General features: G+C 41.0%; 1 protein-coding gene across 2 annotated transcripts in view; it reads right to left on the reverse strand.

Moving 5' to 3' along the window:
* LOC124619487 (stromal membrane-associated protein 1) overlaps positions 1–22696 on the reverse strand; it is a 144009-nt gene that overhangs the window by 96682 nt on the left and 24631 nt on the right. For both annotated transcript variants that reach the window (XM_047145901.1, XM_047145900.1), the window contains exon 4: positions 5674–5896. In XM_047145901.1, the coding sequence (XP_047001857.1) occupies positions 5674–5896 (223 nt within the window). The remainder of the gene's footprint in view (positions 1–5673; positions 5897–22696) is intronic.

A 22696-nucleotide genomic window follows, 5' to 3' on the forward strand; every position in this document is an offset into this window, starting at 1 on the left:
TGTAAGATATGTCCAGCTGGAACGTACGTCTCAGTGGCCAATAAAGGTAAGAAATAACTCGACAGATTAACTGCCATGGTTTTATTTCATTGTTTCATAGTCATTCAGTTTATCTATATTCGGAAGGTTAAAGTGTAGTTTACATGTCGTCAGCTGCTATTTGAATTGTAGATGTTGGTAGCTGTGCATCGAATGAAGGGAGGTTAGTGGTCTTACGTTTTTCGCTTTGTAAACAATTCCGTGTTGTTGACATAACAAAACAATTGACACCACACTGTCACCACAATCAATGTTTTTAATTTTTTATATATTGCTCAGTTAACCACCAGCTGACCATCAGTAACAATCAACTACTAGTTTTATCGGTAATTCCGGCAGTCACGTGACTTGTCCAAAGCTGACAGGTGGTATCCGCAGCCGTTTGATGTGTCCTCTTTTTTTCTTCCTTTGTCCTCCTTTTTGAAGCTGTTTGTCCTCATTTTTAAACAATTGCATCTGGTCACCCTACGCGCGCGTGTGTGTGTGTGTGTGTGTGTGTGTGTGTGTGTGTGTGTGTGTGTGTGTGTGTGTTCCTTTTTTGAAGATGGTTCTGACCAACAGCTAAATTGTTTAACAGTCTTTTCGTTGTGCCTATCTGTAGCTCAATGTGTCATCTTTATGGTGAGTAGCAACCATTCCTTTTCCTTCTATTGTTAATATTCCAACCCACAGTATCCACTGACCAATAACTGTAACTTAAAATGTGAACATTAGTAATACAATCCACAAACTTCCAGTGGAGTTTGCACAACATCATTTGCAAATTCATGAATTGAAGAATTTGCTTTTTCAATTTGAGAAGAACTACAAAAAGAACCTACAACGCATTTAAATATCCTGTATCTACTCCTCACTAAACACTGGTTACTAAAGAAGAAGATAATACACAACTGCTGAAAGCATGTCAATACAAAGCAATAAAATTAGGTCATTACTGAAATGTCCATCTATGAATTAGTGCAAATCACCAACAGAAAACACAATTGCTAGAATAGTTATCAGATAGAATTACAAAGCAAATGGCAGCATGGTGAGGACGACAGCTACAAAATTACAATAAGATAAATGCTGTTGTCAACATGTGAAAATTTTGCCTTTTCTACTTTATCACACTAAAAGTTGACTAATACAACCATTTCCAGGCAAGGAAAAGGCTTTAAAAATATTAATATTAAAACTATTTCCCTTACTGTAATAATATCATTGCAACTCTAATCTGTCTGTCATACATTTGAGCCATTTTCCCCATACATACTCACAGTTTGCAGTTTTTGCCCCTTTCATTTATACCTCACCACATTTTAAACACTATAACTGTCTTATCGAATGGAAACTTGTGCAAAGTTATACCAATGTGCTACAATATGGTGGCCTACAGCCTTCTGACTTACAAGGGTAGTGATCTTAACTAAACTGAATATATTAATTTTACATATATAAATTGAACATATATTGAAATTTCATCATTACAGTTTAATACAGTGAGAGGAGAAAAAGAAAAAAATAGGATCAGTAGGAGCCAAACCCAGGTCGGCGAGCTGCCTGGCTGGATTTGACACCAGTCACCCGCAGAGCAGCCGCAACAGCAGAGCTTTAAAAATACCTCACACTATATGATTGCACAATATCCTACACAAAAAAAGAAAAAAATTCAGGCCTTTTGATTTCAGTAATCTGAGGCAAATGATTGGATTGACTTCTATTTAATATTTTTTCAGAACATGCTCTGCCTTCTTCAAACCATCTTGGTATTCACATAAATTGCTTTCCAGTATTGTTTCTTCTCTAATTAGTGCGAGGGCTACTCAGAAAGTAGGGAACATTTTGGCATTAAAAAAAACGAAGTACAAGAAATATGTTTTATTACACTACTGGCCATTAAAATTGCTACACCACGAAGATGACGTGCTACAGATGCGAAATTTAACCGACAGGAAGAAGATGCTGTGATATGCAAATGACAAGCTTCTCAGAGCATTCACAAAAGGTTGGCACCAGTGGCGACACCTACAATGTGCTGACATGAGGAAAGTTTACAACCAATTTCTCATACACAAACAGCTGTTGACCAGCGTCGCCTGGTGAAACGTTGTTGTGATGCCTCGTGTAAGGAGGAGAAATGCGTACCATCAAGTGTCCAACTTTGATAAAGGTCGGATTGCAGCTTACCGTGATTGTGGTTTATAGTATCGCGACATTGCTGCTCACGATCCAATGACTATCAGCAGAATATGGAATCTGTGAGTTCAGGAGGGTAATACAGAACGCGGTGTGGATCCCAACGGCTTCGTATCACTAGTAGTCGAGATGATAGGCATCTTATCTGCATGGCTGTAACAGATCGTGCAGCCACGTCTCTATCCCTGTGTCAACAGATGGGGACATTTGCAAGACGACAACCATCTGCACGAACAGTTTGAAAATGTTTGCAGCAGTATGGACTATCAGCTCAGAAACCATGGATGCGGTTACCCCTGATGCTGCATCACAGACAAGAGCGCCTGCGATGATGTACTCAATGACGAACCTGGGTGCACGAATGGCAAAACGTCAGTTTTTCGGATGAATCCAGGTTCTGTTTACAGCATCATGATGGTCACATCTGTGTTTGGCGACATCGCGGTGAACGCATATTGGAAGTGTGCATTCATCATCGCCATACTGGCATATCACCCGGCGTGATGTATGGGGTGCCATTGGTTACATGTCTCTGTAACCTCTTGTTCGCACTGACGGCACTTTGAACAGTAGACGTTACATTTCAGATGTGTTACAACCCGTGGCTCTACCCTTCATCCAATCCCTGCGAAACCCTACATTTCAGCAGGATAATGCACGGCCGCATGTTGCAGGTCCTGTACGGGCCTTTCTGGATACAGAAAATGTTCGACTGTTAGCCATGGCCAGCACATTCTCCAGATCTCTCACCAATTGAAAACGTCTGGTCAATGGTGGCCAAGCAACTGGCTCGTCACAATACGCCAGTCACTACTCTTGATGAACTGTGGTATCGTGTTGAAGCTGCATTGGCAGCTGTACCTATACACGCCATCCAAGCACTGTGACTCAATGCCCAGGCGTATCAAGGCCGTTATTACGGCCAGAGGTGGTTATTCTGGGTACTGATTACTCAGGATCTATGCACCCAAATTGCATGAAAAAGTAGTCACATGTCAGTTGTAGTTTAATATATTTGTCCAATAAATACCTGTTTATCATCTGCATTTCTTCTTGGTGTAGCAATTTTAATGGCCAGTGGTGTACATACATCTGAAAGGGCAACTAATGTACTAGTTTCCCACAGTCACCAAACACATTGAGGAACTTCTAGTGGTGGACAAGCTTTGAAAGACCTTAGCCGTAAAATTCTGCTGCCTCAGACTTCATCCAGTTGGTCACACCCACCTGGAGTTCCGCCTCGTCATCAAAGTGCTGCATTGCAAGCCAGTTCTTCATCTTGGGAAACAAATGGAAGTCACTTGGTGCAAGATCGGGGCTGTAGGGCAGATGAGGGAAAAATCTCCCATTTGAAGGAATTAAGGAGTTCTTTAGTGCAGTTTGCCATGTGAGGTCAGGCACTGTTGTGCAAAAACAAAATTTTGGATGTCAGCTTTCCTCAGCGTTTGTTTTGAACTGCTCTTTTAAGGCTGTGCAAAGTTTGACAGTACCAGGCAGAATTTATGGTTGCTCTACATTTGAGAAAATTAATAAGAAGCACACCTTGCCTATCCCAAAACACTGTCGCCATCTGCTTCCTTTCCTTGCTGACAAGGTTTGCAAACATTTTCTTGGTTTCGTCTCCCAATTGACATGTTTCACCGAGTCGCCACTGGTTATGATTCGATCCAGTAATGAATCACCATGTTTGTGGTAGGCCTCCAGTAATGTCAACATTGCCCCCATTTGCTGTACTTTATGGTTCTCCATAACCATTTTGGGCACCATTGTGCACAAAATTTGTGGTAGCCTAGCTTCTGAGTGACAATTTCAAATAACAAAGTCCATGAAACTTGTGGAAAAGAAATCAAAAGCTCCATTATTGTGAAGCGATGATTTTCACAAATCGTTTCATCAACTTTAGCACCAAGATCATAAGTCACAACACGCAGAGACATTCCCGCTATCACAGATGGATGCCGACTGAGCTGTCCAGCACGCACATACCGAAATTATGTGATTGGCACGCGACTAGCGGCATCAAATGGAAATGTTCCCTACTTTCTGAATAGCCCTCGTATAATCTTTGAGAATACGTTACACGCTACTGGTTGCAAAGAAATTCCTCTGCAGTTAGTAACATCCTTTTTATTGCCTTTCTCATATAGGTTATGTATAAAGACCACCTTCCAATCTCCTGGGAGTTTCTATTTTCAAGGAGTCTAAGATTAATTTCAGCTCATTTTTTATTTTTGGTAGAGCATTTCCAAACTACTTCTGCAAGAGTGTCTTCTTCACTAGCTACATAAAGTTTTAATAATTTCTTCAGTTTCTTCGATAGTTAGGGGTAAATATTATTCCACATTTTTATGAGTGTGTGATTATCTAAGCTTGTGTACTGGTTCTGGGAAATTAAAAACCTTATCAAAATATTTTGTAAGTGTTTCAATATTTTCGGCATTACTTATGCCGAATTTGTGAGCATTGTCCTAATCCCCTCTGCTGTTAGATTTACATTTGAAGTACATCTATCTGACTCTTTAAATCTCAATTTCTTCTATAAAGATCTACTAGAAAAGGGCCTCTTTAGCAGTCTCTGTAGAAGAAGCTCCTTCATACTACATTTCCCTGTAAAGTCACTTGTTTTAGCACCATGTAGCCTTTTGACTTGCAAGGGTAGTAATCTGAACAATTTTAATACAATTTTAACTGTGTAAAAAATATTTAAATTTACTAATTACTAGTTTAACAATGTGAAAAAAAATGGTGACAGCAGGAATTTAATCAAAGTCAGGTTGGCAAATTACCAGTTGAGCCAATTCGGCCACGGTGCCATCACGACAGTAACACTTTATAAATCCCTTGCACTGTATGACTACACAATGTGGTACACACAGTTTCAAGCAAGAACACCGACCTGGTGCTGTGAGCAATGTTGCACTCTTAGTGACATAACATCAGAGCATGTGCAGTGGGAAACAGACTGTTGTGTCACTTCTCTAAGTTGATCACAGCACAGCTGACTACTTCTGCAGTTTACACTTCTTTCTAATTATTACAGTGAGACTGCTAGAGAGCACATTTTAATCTGTTTCATTTGAATATAAGCAAGCATTTTAAGAGAAATTGTGTGATAGTGTGATTTTTGGCTTGCATCCAAAGATAAATGGTGCAATCTTGGTGCAATTTCGGGTTCATATTCAAAGCAAAATTAAATAATTTCAGTGTGATATTTACATCACACTGTAGCATATTTACACATGATAACAGCCACCACTGGTCTTATTAGATGTAACCACAGTTTTGATTATTAAAATTTATTGTATGTAACTGCCAAATTCCCGAACTTCTTTCTTATGTGCAGCCAGCAGACATACAAGATATGTATGCAATGAAACAACTGACAACACTTGCATTGACTTTGGGATTAGTGTCATTGATATTGTTAATTAGGAAATTAATTTGAAATTTGTTTACCAAGACCAAGGAGATCCTGTGTGGTTTGCTTCTGCTGCTTGGCAGCCTCAGGATTTGGCCGGCCAGGTTTGGGGCTAGTTGATCCTTTAGGTTTTGGGAGTAACTGAGGCACTGTTACTTCTGTTAATGATCCTGTCGATTTTCGGGTCTGCTGCTGCTTTGCTTCCTTCTTACGCTTCCTCTGCCGTTCTGCTTCCTCTTCCAGTTCCTTGTCCCAATTGACCTAAAATAATAAGCGAGTTCTGTAATAATACATAGAAGTAAATGTGAACAAATGAATACATTTATATAAATGAAAGCTACGTATCACGAGTCACTCAAAAACTATAATCCATTTCGTACTGAATGACCCCTGACAGCCTATATTCTGGTTACACAGCGTGACTAACTTGTGTGTGTCGACCCTTGCCGGAATTGTGGAAATGGCACTTTATGGTATGTGAACATTACATGTTAGTTAAAGGGGGTGACATGCGATAATATGTAAAAGAAATCATGCTTTTTCAATGAATTTTTGTAGAGTGTCAACTTTGTTGAGTCATAGAACCATACCATAATCATGTGAACAATTTATTTTGCAGAGTTTAAAAATACAGTCTTTTTCTATTTGCAGGCAGATTTTAATTATTTTCTGATTAGTCATTTCCACTGTTATAATGTGAAAGTCAAGAAGCTACGACTGAGTTTACCATTGTCACTGCTGTGGCAGAGGAAGTCAACTGTTGTCATTACTTGGTGGACAAAGCACAGGCGTAGAGCTTTAACTTTTATTGGTTACATTGTATGTCATTACTACTGAATGCTCCCCATGATCGTCAGCTAAATAGCTTATTAAGCAGTTGCGTTAGTAGCTAAAATCCATGTGACACTGTGGTGGAACGAGCTGTCACGTCAGTACCCTGCTATTGTTGCAATATGTGAAAGCACCTATTCACCAGTGAAGGATGGCAACTTTGTGTGAGCACTGCAATACAGCATTGCCAAGTTCAGTTGTTGCAAATAAAGGGCAATAAAACAGGGTACTATGAATGAATGCTTTATATACAAGCATCTCGCAAATTAACAGTGAAAGGTACCATATATTTTAACTGCAAGCGAAAATCTATTAACTCAGATTCAGTAGGAAAGAAATAGGGAACACTTTTCCGATGATAAAGACATGAAGTTTCTCTCTGTGCTCTGAAAATTCACTTTCATTAATACCAAGACATTCAGAAGTTCTCTTTGCTGGCTGATGTGGAATTGCTTGTGCCCTGTTCTTTTTTGGCCTCAAAGCAAGCATGTGCACTGACCAACATGACTTTTCGTAACTCCATAAATGAAGCACGTTTTCATGTAACTAATTATATCATGGCAAGTATCTCACGTAAGCACACAAAAACTTGTGAAAGTGAGCCTGCAGCATCTAATGACATAAAAGCAACTACATTAAAAACATGATATTAGCACTTTATGTAGATGTATGTGCATAAAAATATAACTGTTGTTAAGGGCAACAACTTTGTCTTGCTCATACACATCACAACTAGGATGATTGCAGCAACCTACATCCACCATCACAAAGAAACAAATGACTAATCGGAAAGTGACGAAAATCCACCTCTAACGAGGGAACCTCCCCATCGCACCCCCCTCAGATTTAGTTATAAGTTGGCACAGTGGATAGACCTTGAAAAACTGAACACAGATCAATCGAGAAAACAGGAAGAAGTTGTGTGGAACCGTGATAAAAATTAGTAAGATATACAAACTGATTAGTCCATGTGCAAGATAGGCAACATCAAGGAGAATGTGAGCTCAGGAGCGCCGTGGTCCCGTGGTTAGCGTGAGTAACTGCAGAACTACAGGTCCTTGGTTCAAGTTTTCCCTCGACTGAAAATTTTACTTTCTTTATTTTCGCAAAGTTATGATCTGTCCGTTCGTTCATTGAGGTCTCTGTTCACTGCAATAAGTTTAGTGTCTGTGTTTTGCTACCGCACCGCAAAACCGTGCGATTAGTAGACGAAAGGACGTGCCTCTCCAATGGGAACTGAAAACATTTGATCGCAAGGTCATAGGTCAACCGATTCTCCCACAGGAAAACATGTCTGATATATTCTATACGACACTGGTGACGGCATGTGCGTCACATGACAGGAATATGTTGTCGACACACCTAACTTGTACACTTGGCGAATGGGTAAAAAGATTCTTCTACCTTGCCCAATTTAGGTTTTCTTGTGGATATGATAATCACTCCCAAAAAAGTGATGAAAACACAAGAATTTGTCACATAAACTGAAAATAAAAATTAAACTTTTCGCTCGAGGGAAGACTTGAACCTAGGACCTCTTGTTCCGTAGCTGCTCTCGCTAACCACGGGACCACGGCGCTCCTTGGCTGACAGTCTTCTTGATGTTGCCTATCTTGGCATGGACTACTCAGTTTGTATATTTTACTAATTTTTTTCATAGTTCCACACAACTTCTTCCTGTTTTCTCGATTGATCTGTGTTCAGTTTTTCAAGGCCTATTCTGTGTGCCAACTTATAACTAAATCTGAGGGGGGTGCGACGGGGAGGTTCCCTTGTAAGTACAAAATGGTTGTACTTTAAACGGTGCAAACGAAATTTTTAAGGTAATTGCTTCTGCAACTCTCGCAAACTTTACACTCGCAAAATACACTCAAAAGAGCACACTTCCTCAAATATTACTGTGCATGCCCTCCCCTTTTCAACTAAAATGTAATATTCATGCACTGAATAGGAGTGGACATTTCTAAAATTCTAGCAAAGTACAACACATTTTTGTACATCATGTGATGCAACCAGAATGCAAGCTCAAAGTCAGTGGTAAATCATCATGAACTGGATAACAGTACTAATAGATCTGTAAACAGTCCCAAGGTTGGTTGGATGTCAAGAAGTTGTATACTAAGGTGACTAAAGTCATGGGATACCTATTAATATCATGTTGGACCACCTTAATGCAGCAACTCGCCATCACATAGATTCAACAAGTCGTCGGAAGTCCCCTGCAGAAATACTGAGCCATGCTGCCCCTATAGCCCCCCCCCCCCCCCCTCCAATAACTGAACGTGTTGCCATCACAGGTTGTCACACAAACTGACCTCTCAATTATGCCCCATAAATGTTTGGTGGGATTCATGTCAAGCAATCTGGGTGGCTAAATATTCGTGCAAACTGTTGAGAATGTTCTTCAAACCAATCGCAAACAATTGTGGCTCGGTGACATTATAGCGCACTGTTGTCCATAAATTCCATTGTTGTTTGGAAATATTAATGGCTGCAAATGGTCTCCAAGCAGCTGAATATAACCATTTCCAGTAAATGACTGAGGACCCAGTCCATTTCATGTAAATACAGCTCACATTATGGAGCCACCACTACCTTTAACAGTGCATTGCTGACAACTTGGGTCCATGGCTTTGTGGGTCTGCACTACACTAGCCCTACCATCAGCTCTTACCAACTGAAATTGGCAATCATCTGACCAGGCCATGTTTTCCAGTCATACACAATCCAAGTGATATGGTCACAAGGCCAGGGGAGGTGCTGAAGGTGATGTGCTGCAAGCGAAAGCACTCATTGGTCGTCTGCTGCCATGGCACTTTAATGCCGAATTTTGCCACACTGTCCTAACGGATACATATGTCATATGTCCCACACTGATTTCTATGGTTATTTCACACAGTGTTGCTTGCCTGTTAGCATTGACAACACCTACGATAATGCCAGTGCTCTGTCATTAAGTGAAGCCAGCCTGCCACTGGGCTGTCTGTAGTGAGAGAATGCCTGAAATTTGGTATTCTCTGCACACTCTTGACACTGCAGGTCTCTTCATGTTTAACTCATTAACAATTTCTGAAATTTAATGTCTCCTGTGCCTAGCTCCAACTACCATTCTGTATTCAGAAGTCTTTAAACAAATTCACAGAACATAAAAGGGATTGAAGCATGAACCTTTATAGTTTCACACCCAACCAGAAGGCAAGCTATACACACTATTGATTAATGAGACATTTGGTTCCTGTAATGGCATAGGTGTGAGAAGCACTATGAAAAGGCCAAGCAGTACTGCCTAGAGCATCTCACAATAACTTCAGTATGAAAACAGTTCAAAGCACTAATGAATTTGTTATATTACAAACAAGAAATCAATTTCCAAAAACAACATCTGTATCCATACCTCACGATCAACAGGCGCACGTACCAGAGGATACTTCCCAATGTACCACACTAAAACTACTACTTGCTGCAGTCACGTAATGATTATAAGTAGTATGACTTCTTAAATGCCTCATATGAAATTGCCCAGATAAAGGTAGCGAAATAGCAAGCACCAATGTAACAACATTGCAGTTCTGCTTTTTATCATAGCTGGCAAAAGTATTATAAAACCAAAAGACCAGTTTAATAAAATGCAATTATGATTTAACTTTCTCCTAACGCCTTAAATCCTGTGCACCAAGACAATTCCATCCAACTGATCCAGGCCACTACTTCACATTATTAAACAAATGAGATTTTTTTTCATGGAGTGATTCAAATGCTTTAAAGTCAGTCTCTTCTCTCTCGCTCTCTCCTTCCAGTAAAAAGTTGAGTACACCACAATGAGCAAAAATTTTAAGATAGATTTTAGCAATCTGCTCTATGTCTCTAGACATCGAGTACTAACTGTTAGTGAAAAAAATGTGGAGGATGTTAAGAGTGTCATTACAAAACAAATTCCTCCTATTTGTTTGTGTTGACCAAAAGTCTGAGCCAGATTGTGTTGTTACAGGACTTTTTTTTATCTTTTTGTCCTGTTGGTTTTATTATCCTCAACTGGCAGCAGCAGCAGCAGCAGCAGCAGCAGCAACCAGGATGCATTCCAAAATCGCATCTGACAAAATGCATATAATACATGAATGTATCATTGAATACCTCACTACTGAAGAAATTGTGCTATTGACACTAGTTGAAAGTGTATGGAGACGATACAGTAGATGTGAATAGTGTGAGATGCTGGGGATTGCGCTTTAGTGGTGAAAAGGGACTGTATGAAAATCCACACCCAAGTAAACCTTGCTCAGTTGCCACACCCCCAAAAAGCGCAGTCTTGATAAAATAATTCGCGATGATTGGTGGATTACAAAAAAGAAATTTTGTGAACCTCAGTTCCTTCTGTAATGCCTTAGACAATATATTACATACCTTTGGTTATCACAAAGTTTGTGAAAGATGAGAGGCTCCTACAAAATATTTAAAAATCATTGAATGGAACTGTCAGGACCTGCTGGACCAGTAGGACACTGAAGGTTGTAGCCTACCCGACTTTACTGCACAGATGTCCTTGGTAGCCAGCACTACTGCTGACATCTGGCTGAAAAGCTGGTGGTGAAAGTACGCTATTGTCAATAATTTATTCCACATAAAAACTAAGTTCAAACACTTGAACAGCACTTCGATATTGAACTCTCTTTCATGGTCAGTTCATGTCTCATACCTTCAGTTTAATACAGATAAATTGGTAGCCACATGCTACACTTGCATGATGTTCTACAACACAGCTCAAGTGCAGTATGCTAACACCAATGTAATCAATCAGAAATGTTCAAGTGTGGCAAATAATGTATCAACAAAGCATGAAATAAATCTCTCTAGAATACTAACACAGTTTAAACAAGATACCACACTGTTCTCTCACTTGAACAGTATTATTAATGTTTGTTTGAAGTGCACAGTTATACTCCATTCTTTATCAACACTGCCAATAAAAGTCAAACAATGCCATTGCAAGTATTTGTTAGAAGTGAATACAGACAATGTTATAACATATAAGCCCACAGTAAAATTAATTATCAAGAACCGCGAATGAATTATTGAGATGAAGCTGTCAGATACAAATATTACTTAGGCATGGTTCATTCTTCAGTTCTATAGTTTTAGTAAGTGTACAACAGAGACATGTTGCGTAGACCCAGCCTTTTCCATGCATACTGGCAAACATGTTCACACTGTAATATCTGGCCACAGGCTAACAATTTCATGGTATGGATGGGTATTACAAAGAGTGGAGTAAGAATAAATTGTTATTTCCACAACTACATAATCTTTTACATTTCAGCTAGAATTTCAAATGTTGCCACTCACCTTATAGTGGAGATGCTGAGTCACAGTAGTTATGCCTATCTGCAACCCAGCATCTCCACTATATGGTGCGTGGCAACTTTCCTTCTCATAATGTTGTTACATCCCATCCTGGATTTTCAACTGTAATTTCAAATGCTTTACATGGACTGCAAACTGCGACTGGAAATTATCAATTTTTGGTTCAATAATAACAACTGCATGTTATCTGATGAAGAAAAATTCAGTCAACAGAAGCATGTAAACCAAGTTAGGAATCTTACAACAGTTGTGCCAAAGATCTGAAGTGCCAGCCTCTCTGAACTTCAAACTCAGTTAACACAAAAGATAATCAAGACAAATAAAATGGGTTGCTGTAAAGTCAGATATTACACTTTACAATAATAAATGCCCTTACAACAAAAAAGCACATTACTATAACACACCTAACAAACTGTGTGGAATTTGCAATGAATATTTCTTAATGTGCTTTTCTGGCGAACTAACTATATCACTGTACTGTTGTGGAATTTGCAATGAATATTTCTTAATATGGTTTTCTGGTAAACCAACTATATCACTGTAGCCAGGATATCCAAACAAATGTAAAGGATAATAAAGTTAAGCTGAATTAATGCAACTTTTAGGTACTTGGTACATGTTATGAAAATGGAAGTATCTAAGATAGCAGAAAAAACCTCTTAAGGGGGATAACAGAACAGATGGGGAGTACACAACTTGCCATGTCCCAAGACAACCAATTTTTTAACTATCACCAGAAGTGAGGCGTCATGTCACCACTATGAGCAAGATTCTGAAGGACAGATCACAGAGTAATAACACGTAAACTCTCCAACAAAGAAACAGTTCACCTGCAGTCTTCTGGGACAGATTTCTAAGAGAACTGTTACTTCATAATGCTGCTCAAGGCAACACAAATTAGGTTGAAATAATCTAATTTCTTGAGCCAGGAGAGGGGAGGAGACAAATGTCCACCTTGCAACACAATAATGTCATGTCGACTAGTTTTGTGACAAATTTGGCTCCACTGTCCTACCACATCCACTATACACTGCTGCTTTAGAACCTTCAGACTTCTAGCTCTTTGAGCCTATGAAAACTCGATAAATTCAAGCAAGCCTTTATTCATGATTGACAGAAGTGCATAATGAATGGTAGTGACTGCAGAAGAAGGACAGCCTGTATCCAAAATCTTTTTCTATTTGCTGTGTCACCAGTTTTTTTGTATCAGTTTTGCTTTCCATGAAAATAAATGGGAGGCATTAATTTTGGAATAATCATCTTAGATGTGTTGTTGAAACTATTGCTCTGGTATTCACCTGCAGTGATTTAGGAAAATTATAAAATCTCCAATAAGGATGGATAGTGGTTACCAAAACCCAACTACTCCTGAATGACTCCAATACCTTAACCACTGTAGTACATCATTTCATCAATTTAATGTGGCCTTGCAGACAGGCCTACAAATTAAGTAAATCACCAACTCTGGGCATCCTCTACTATCGCTTGGTGAAGTAATAAACTCCTCAGTGATGAATTATTGACCTTAATGGGAAGTATATTTGAGGCCTGTGTTGCCTGCTCAAATTCAGAGTCATATATTGTTGATAGATGAACACTGTGTCTCAAACCAGGACTTTTAACCAGATTGTTGCCTTTTACAGTCAGTGTCCTACCAAAGCTTGGAAAGTAACTAGCCCTTTAATGGTTAAAATTTACTTTGCATATATTTGAAAAATATGATGAAAACTCTTCTGCCATTACAAGCAAACGAAAATTTTATTTATACTGACCGATTTTGAAAATCAGTCTAGTGGGGCACACATGTTCCATGAACCTAGTTAGGTCATATTTTCATACAAACTTATGATTTTCAAAGTTAAATATTTGTTTTAACTGTGATTTATCAGGATGGCAAATGCAGGAAAACTATAACAATTGAGTACTATAAAATTTATTCTCAAGACAATAAAAAACATGAAATATCATCCTAATTCTCAACACAAAATTTAAACATGGCTTTGACATATCACATACCAAAGTTTTCTAGAGTCTATGACTTTTCTGGGGCATCTATACCCCACCAAATACAAATCATGTACAAGCCAGTTCCTCTACTGAGTAGTTTAGTGGTATTTTAGAAACTGTGTATGATGTACAAGAAAACACAGTTACTTCAGATATTCTTGAAATTAAGAAGATGGTGATTTGATGCAAATATGCGGACTGAAGCATCAAATGAAAATATGTACCAGACCGGGATTCGCACAACTAAAAGGACTACTCTAACATCTCCCTCCTCAATCCAAATTCCCATTCATGCCTCAGCCCACATGGTATTCTAGCTGAACTCTAACAGCAGTTGTGCAGAGTCATTGTGTCAAGGCAGACTAGTGGTTAGTACATCTGCCTACTGAGCAACAGCTCTGGGCTCAAATTCAGCGTTGGTACAAATTTTCATTCGACACTTCAGTCTGCATATATACATCATAGATGTTTGAGACTTGAGAAGGTTTCTGGAAAAATAGTTTCATTTGATTAAAGCATCTATGCCTCAGTTTCAGGACAGCCAACACTTCAGCCTATGGCCTGAGGACAGTTTCTCCCATAATATACACGGCACAGTGTTCTGTTCTGCTTTGCTTTGCTTTGCTTTGGGGTGCAAAAAACAACTGGCATCATACATGCCCAAGTCAAAACTATAGAACATGAAGATAGAGAAGAGCTAGAAAACAACTATACATCAGTCCCAAGTGACATTATAGACGACAGCTAAAAACAGGGATGTGGAGAAAGGGCGAATAAGACACCATACAGAAAAGAAGGCCTAAAACTAAAAATTAAATGGCCTTCCCCATATTGCTTTGAGGATAAGAAGTAAAATAATGTTGCCAGCCCGCATGTCATTTGTTAACATGGCCAATAACTCAGACAGCAAACAACCAGAAACATAAATGGTAAAAAAGAATGGACATTCCATCAGGAAGTGTGACAGTTAAAACTAGGGTGCAAACTCTACAAAGTGTTAGGGTAGCACCACTTATCAAATGATGATGGCTAAAAAGGCAGTGCCCAATATGCAGCCTAGTTAAAATGACCTCCTCCCAGTGGGAGGGCCAAGAGGAGGTTGTCCAAGCTGCTGGGAGAGGCTTAATAAGCCGGAGGTTATTCCCATGAAGGGAGGACCATTTGCGATGCCAAAGGGACACTACTTCTTGACAGACGGCAACACAGAGATCATCAGAGGGAATATAGGAACTAGTGGGCTGAGGTACGACAACTGCAGCCTTGGCAGCAGCATCAGCAGCCTCGTTTCCTGGCAGACCGACATGACCAAAAACCCATATACACATCACAGTGGTTCCACCAAGACTGAGCAAGTGACAGTTTTCCAGTACCCACTGCACTAAGGGATGTGTGGTGTCAGTGCACCTAGGCTTTGAAGGGCACTGACTGAGTGAGCAGAAGACAATTGAAAAGGCTGTGTCACAGGATGTACTTCATGGCCTGATAGAGGGCAAAGAGCTCTGATGTAAGTAGTTAGCAGCATGCCGGAAGCCGATATCGAAAGACATGGGTGCCAATGACGAAGGCAACCCAACCCCACTAACAGTCCAAGAGAAATGAGTGTACAGAAAGGTACTATCGCGAAGTTCCATGGGAAGGTCATGAAATTGAATGAGATAGACCGAGGCTGAGGTAGTGTCCTTCGGAAGCAAATGAAGGCCAATGTTCACACGGGACTCTACACGAAGCCAAGGTGGTGAAGAGTTCACACCCACCAGGAAAGTTGCATGGAGCATGAAGTTAAGCTGCCAGAGCAAGAGCCAAAAGCGAAATCCAGAAGGTAACAGAAGAGGGATGCGTCCCGTATTGGTGATCAAGGGAATCATTGAAGGAGGTGGCATAGGATGGGTAGTCATGCATGGTATACAAACGGATGCATACATGCTGAGGAGAAAGTTACAGCAGTAGGACCGTTCAGCAGCTTCAGCATACAGTCTCTCAACTGGGCTAGTGTAAAAAGTGTCAGTGGGCAAACGGATACCACGATGGTGGATAGTGATGAGACAGCTTAAGAGGGATGGGCATGCAGACACATAAACAAAGCACCCATAGTCTAGTTTCAAATGGACAAAGGACCGATACAAATGGAGAAGGGTTGTTCGAACGGCACCACAGGATACCATTGAGGACATGTAGGACACTGAGGAACCACTTACAGTGGGCTGCAAGGTAATACACATGGGAGGACCAAGAGTGCTTCCTGTCTAGCATGAGACCCAGGAATTTCGTAGTTTCAATAAACAGAAGGGCAACAGGCCCAAGATGTAAAGATGGTGCCAGAAACCATTTGTACTGCCAGACACTCTTACAGACAGTTTTACCAGTGGAAAAACTAAAGCCACTGTCGATGCTCCAGGAGCAGAGGTGATCAAGACATTGCTGAAGACCCCGCTCAGTGAGACAGGTCTGTGGAAAATTGCAATATATGGCAAAATCGTCAACAAAAAGGGAACCAGAGATGCCCGGCGGGAGACAGGCTATTATAGGATTAATGGCAATAGCAAAGAGGACGAAGTTCAGGACAGAACCCTGAGGCACACCGTTTTCCTGGATAAAGGTGTCCGACAAGGCAGAACCCACACGTACCTTGGAAACTCCGTCTTTTAAAAATTCCTGAAAGAAACAGGCCAGGCGGCCACAGAATCAACATGTGTAAAGAGTACGGAGGATACCAGTTCTCCAGCAGGTATCGTATGCCTTCTCCAAATCGAAAAACACGGCCACAGACTGGGATTTCCACAGAAAACCATTCAGGACATGGGTGGACAAAGTAATGAGATGGTCAAATGCAGAACACTGCCCTCAAAATCCACACTGTGCATTCATTAGTAAATTGCGCGACTCGAGCCACCATACCAGCCAGGCATGACTCATATATTCCATCACCTTGCAAACGCAGCTGTTGAGTGAGAAGGGGCGGTAACTAGAAGGAAGGTTTTTGACCTTACTGGGCTTAGGTATGGGTATGACGGTGGCTTCACTCCAAAGTCCGGGAAATGTGCCCTCTGCCCACATGCCGTTCTATGTGTTTAGCAGAAAGTGCTTGCCGACATGAGAACGATGCTGCAACATCTGAATGTGGATAGTGTCTGGCCCTGGGGCGGAGGATCGGGATGAACTAAGAGGATGATCTAGCTCCCTCATATTATAGGTGGCATTGCAGCACTCACAATTCTGAGAAGAGAAGCGTATCGCCCGAGCATCCTCTGCTCACTTCCGATGGAGGAAGGTAGGGTTATAGTGGGAGAGCTCGAAACTTCCACAAAATTGTGGCCAAAGGTGTTGAATATGGCATTAGGGTCCACGATAACATTATCTGCTACTATCAGGCTGGAAACTGGCGAATGGATCTTGGTCCAGAGAGCCGTTGGAGGTTGGCCCTCACGACAGAGGAAGGGATGGAACTGTTAGAAGAACTAGTGAATGAAATCCAGCTAGCTTTTTTGCTATCCCGAAGAATGCGGCAACACTTTCACACATCTGTTTATAATGAAGTCAGGTGGAGAAAGAAAAGGCGAACTGCAACAGCTTGAAGATGGGTAGTCAAGGAGATGGTGGTGTGTTGGTGCTTATGGGCACCAACACACCACCATCTCCTTGACTACGAATGTCATCATGTATGAGCAGCATGACGCCCCCATGAGATGGAATGCCGACCTCAGAGGAAAGGTCAAAACGAACTGGGAAGAAATGTAGAAGCTCAAACTGGTCATGAGGGCACAATTTTGTTTCCTGAAGGCAGAGTACAAGGGGATGCTGCAATGCTAAAAGCAGCCATAGATCCTCTCTGTGGAATCGAAGGCCGCGAACTTTCCATTGGAAGAAAGTCACAATAATGAAGAGATGTAGCGGTGTCACCTCGGCGGCTGCCAAGTGACAGCCTGTGAAGAGTCGCTACTACAGGGCACAGAAGGACGAGGATCCTGCTCCACTGGGTCCACAGAACCATTGGCTTGCTTGAGCAGTCGGTCTGTGGAGTTCAATGGTGGTGCACACCGGCGACACAGATGCCAGCCTGACTAAGGTATCATGTGGCGACACCGTTTAAGAGGATCTTCGAGTCACTGAAGTAGAAGACCATTTGCCTTTGGTGGACTTCACGCCTTTCCGATCAGGGAAGACTTGGGTGTTGGTTGGCAAGAGGGACGTAGGAAGTCTTCACCAGAGTACTACTTCTGTCCTGGCCTACCGGTTGTGTAGCTGGTGGCTTCACTCCTTAAGGAGTTTGATGGCTTGTTGCACAGTTGGCTCTGGGTTGGCAATGCTACCTTGACACTGGGCGATTTCACAACCTCAGAGCTGAATTGGAGGTCACATGTCTGCATGGCCATGTCCTTCATGGAGTGAGGGGCAACAAGAACAGAATTATATGTGCCAGAAAGGAGAATGCAGGGTTTGCAATTAGCGAATAACTTGCAATCGACTGGGTAGGGCACTTTTTCGTTATCCCGGATCCCTTTGACAGCCCGCTCATCAAGATACACAGGACAATCCAGAGAGGTGGTGGCATGGCCACCATTGCAGTTGATATAGCGGGTAGGAGGCAGACAATCTCCCTCGTGCGCATCCCCACCACAGGTTACACATTTGGCTGGGTGTCGACAAGATGATGATGTGTGGTTGAAATGACGACACTGGTAGCAGTGCATCAGGTTCAGAATGTACGGCCAGACTGATAATTTCATAGCCTGCTTTGATATTGGACAGAAACACCACTCTATCAAAGGTGAGAAAAAAAGTGCGGGTGGGCACTAAGGAGGAATCTAACTGTTTCATTCCCCAGTGGATGGCAATGACATTCTGATCAGAGAAGTAAGACCGGATTTTGGCCTTGGGCAGACCGTTGAGCAACCTACTACCATAAATAACACCACGGGAAGAACTCAACAGTTCTATAGGCCTCGACACAAACAGGGTAGCTGTGGAGAAGCGAGGTGGCAAGCAGTAGTTGTGCTCGAGAATCAGAAGTCATCTCCAAAAGCAAAGTGCCATTCCGTAAACGAGAGCAGGATTTCACAGGGCCGGCAATTGCATTAACACCTTTCTGAATAATAAATAGATTTACTGTGGTGAAGGACTGACCGACTTCAGTACATGAGACTACGAGGAACTGTGGTGCAGCAGGAAGGGTCTTTGAATAGCTAGCTTCATTATGTTTATATTTCATAGACGCTGAATGTGCAGATGATTGACTCATTGGGAGGAAATCCCCCACAATTGCCAGCGTCTTCGATGGCAAGCTCCTTCTAACTGGGGGCCCCCGTCACAAGGGGTTGCACCCATCTTAGGTGATTGTTCACACCTCATGTCACACCTCTCAAACACCTGACAGAGGGATCAATCGGCAATTTGGGAAGGTTGCAGTTCAGGCAATCACCCCTCCCTGGGCCCGGCATGTACCATGGGGTACGTGCAAACACTACCTGTCGAACTGGGGCTCGGAATTACGTGTTACCCAGTCACCTGTTACATGTCAGAAGCGTTTTGTCAGTCTTCAGGAGCGCACAGGGAGGAAGAAGAAGACTAGACTAATCTCTAACGCCGAAGCGGAAAAATGAGAGGAAAAAGGAAAGAAAGAAAGGAAAAGGGAAAGACAGACGGTGGTGAGACTGTTCTTCCATCAGCGACAGACAATGCAGAATATTCCCAGTAATACCCCACCAGACACGTTCCCAAGGGAGAGGGAAAAACAATAGCAGGAGGATAAGACATGCAGCGTGGAAGGGAAAAGATGATGCAATGGTTGACATTTCACACATTGTATCTGGTTTCCTCCATTCAAAGTGCTCAACACCATGCCCAAACCTTTTGCTGTTGCCATAACAATTAATTCGAAGTAGTTCACTTCCAACGCATTGTTCAGTTTTCTTCCTTTGTGTGTTTGGATCCTGAATCCTTGGTCTGATTTTTTTTTCTTTCATATTTCGTAACATGATAACCACACCAAACCACTGTCAACCACTGTCCCCCGAAAACACAAACACACGAAATGATGCAGGTGAAGATTAAGTACACTCCTTTCATATACAGCATTGATCAAACACTACTGGATCCTTCCACACAAGATCCAATTTGCCATACATCAGCTTACATCGAGTAAGCTCTGCACGACATTGCATGAAACCGAATTTGTGAAGACTGTATCACTGCGACTGGGACGCTAGTCCAACAACATTTTGCAGTGCACTGGCATAGCGTAGCAGTTAGCATATAAACCTGATGTATTGAAGATCGAAGTTTTAAATCTCGTCAAATGTAGCTAATTTTTTTGTTTTTCTAAGTCTAAACAAAATACTATCATTTTTATTCAATTAATTGGTTTATTTTTATTTTTTTAATTCTAATATGTTGCCATGTTATTTTTATCATCTAATTGACTATTTTATTTGCTCTTATTTCTCTGTTATTCGTTTTTATTTGGAATCTGCTTATGTCCTCCATAATCTGCAACCAGGTGCCAACCTGGACTGCTCATTGATTGGTAATGGGGCATCCCGTGTAGTTAGTGTGAGGACAGTTTCGGGTAACGAATGACAGCGAGAAATTAGTTTGCTTTTACCACTAAAACTGAAATTTTGCTATGTAAGATGGCTATGCAAACAAACACATTATGAAATTTTTGTCTTGCGTTTGCTCATAGAGGTTAGTCTTAAATGTCATGAACAAAGCGATCATAATTGCAGTTCTTCCACAGGTTGTTAGTCACCATTTTCTCATGTGCATTGCACAATGTGAGGTTTTGCTTAGATTAGGACACAAGTTAAATTAGGGTTACAAAACAGTCAGCTGCCACAGTTCAGTCACTCATCACTTAAAATCATCTGTCGACCCAGCATTTCGATTTCTGTCATACGAGGTTTTGGCTGCTTCCAAAATTGCACCGTGTTACACATTAACAGCGTTTGTGAAGTGGCCTGCTATATTTGTGTGTCACCTATAACCGAGTGGTATCCGGCAACACTGTAGCAAGAAGGGAGAGAAGTCAACTATCAAGTAATTTTGATTGGACTAAAGCGTTCTATATGCTGTCTCCTATATAGGTGAGCTACATTTTCCCCAAAATAATTCTCTCAATAAACTCAAGTCTAGCATTCACCTTCCCTACTACCAATCTGACATGTTCGTTACATTTCGTATAGCTTTGTGATGTTAACACCTAGATATTTCATATATGTAACTGTTGTAGGGAAGCAGCCTACTCACGACTTATAAAATTCACATCAGTCTTTCCATTGTGTGCCAGCCAGTCTGCTGTAACTAGCTCTGACGTCATTAATGTTGCGCAATACTTTAAAAATCAAGTAAATAACCTGAAACGTTTCTAGCATGTCAGGAGTAATACTAAATCAATATGTGTTGAATATCAGTTCAATAACTTTAACGATTTTCGAAATTTGGACGTTTTTCTGTAAAAATCATTGGTGCAACAGAAAAGAGCTAGAAACTTAAAAATTTATATTTAGATTCCTTTTGCATAATAATTTAGTAGAAGCAGTATTCTGGATCTCACAAATTAAAATTTTAGTTGAAATTCATGATTTTCTGGTTTTTGTCTTAAAAATTAAGGAAGCAAGATAGATTAAGTAGGCAAATAAATAAAGCTAGGATGTTTAAATTTAAGTAGAAGGGAGATCTGCTATAATCATAAAGATGTGAAGTTTCAACTGAATAACTATAAAACTATAGCGATAGCATATCTCCAAAGGGCAAGTTCAGAGCTCGTCTACTGCGTGTAGTGTAATTAAATTAATTCTCTCGCCCAAAATATTTGACTTAGCCACGTCAGACTTTTATTATGATTACTTACCTGTGTGCCGGTTGCACATTTAAACTGAGAGCTTCATCAGCCATCAGCAAAGGAAGCAATGATTTATTCCATAACTTACAGTGGTGCATTACTAGCCCAGCGGCTAGTCGGGAGAGCAAATTTGATCAGGCGTTCCCTTAGCCGTCCGCACCGCGGCTTTATATATAAGAACGCTGCGTGAGAGAAAAAGGCCCCAGTTCTCTCCAGATGCTGATTAGCACACCACCTGTGCTGGGAGTCACGTCGTTTCGGTATCGTTGCTATAAACAGCCTCAGATGCCGTAATACGTTACTCGGGATACGCGTAACCATGAAATCTTTTTCGAGTGAAGTGTTAATTCTGGGATGACTTTAATGATCTATCTTCAGTTTGCGTATGTCGTATTCTCACGTGCCGCTGCGAGACAGACATTCTACCATTATTTAGCGTGGTGTTTGATGAACATTATCATCAAATTATGGCGAGCATTCACTTAAACATTTAATTTGAACAGCTATAGTTGCATCAGCGCATTAGACTCTGAACTGCTCTGGTAGTTTGATTGTGTGGATTCTTTTTGGTCTGTGACTTTCAGAATATAGTGAACATTTTAGAGAGAATGGTTTTTGATTATGAATTCCAGACAATCTCCTAATTACTCTGGAGCTATAAGCTGTAGCTATAAATGTATTTCTCAGATGAAGTGGGCACTAGGAATTCTAATTACAGGCTTCACGTTTTGCTAATCACTTTCTGGTTGCCAATATTGTAGTTAGAGAGCCAGTGTTGAGAACGGCAAACAACAGCATTAAATAAATAATAGGAACACATTCATTAACAATTAATCCACCCGCCGCCCCACACTGTGTCAAGCAGCTCACTACTAATACTGTATTTGAACATTACGGGATTGTTTTTCCTACTCATTAACATTAAGTTAAGAACACATGGCCACCGTCTCCGTCTGATGTGTCTACAGTCTATGAGAATGAGATTCAAACAAACCACTCCTCACATCTCCTTGCCTCTCGTCAGCAGC

Source organism: Schistocerca americana, chromosome 6 (assembly GCF_021461395.2).
Source record: "Schistocerca americana isolate TAMUIC-IGC-003095 chromosome 6, iqSchAmer2.1, whole genome shotgun sequence".
Lineage (NCBI taxonomy): Eukaryota > Metazoa > Arthropoda > Insecta > Orthoptera > Acrididae > Schistocerca > Schistocerca americana.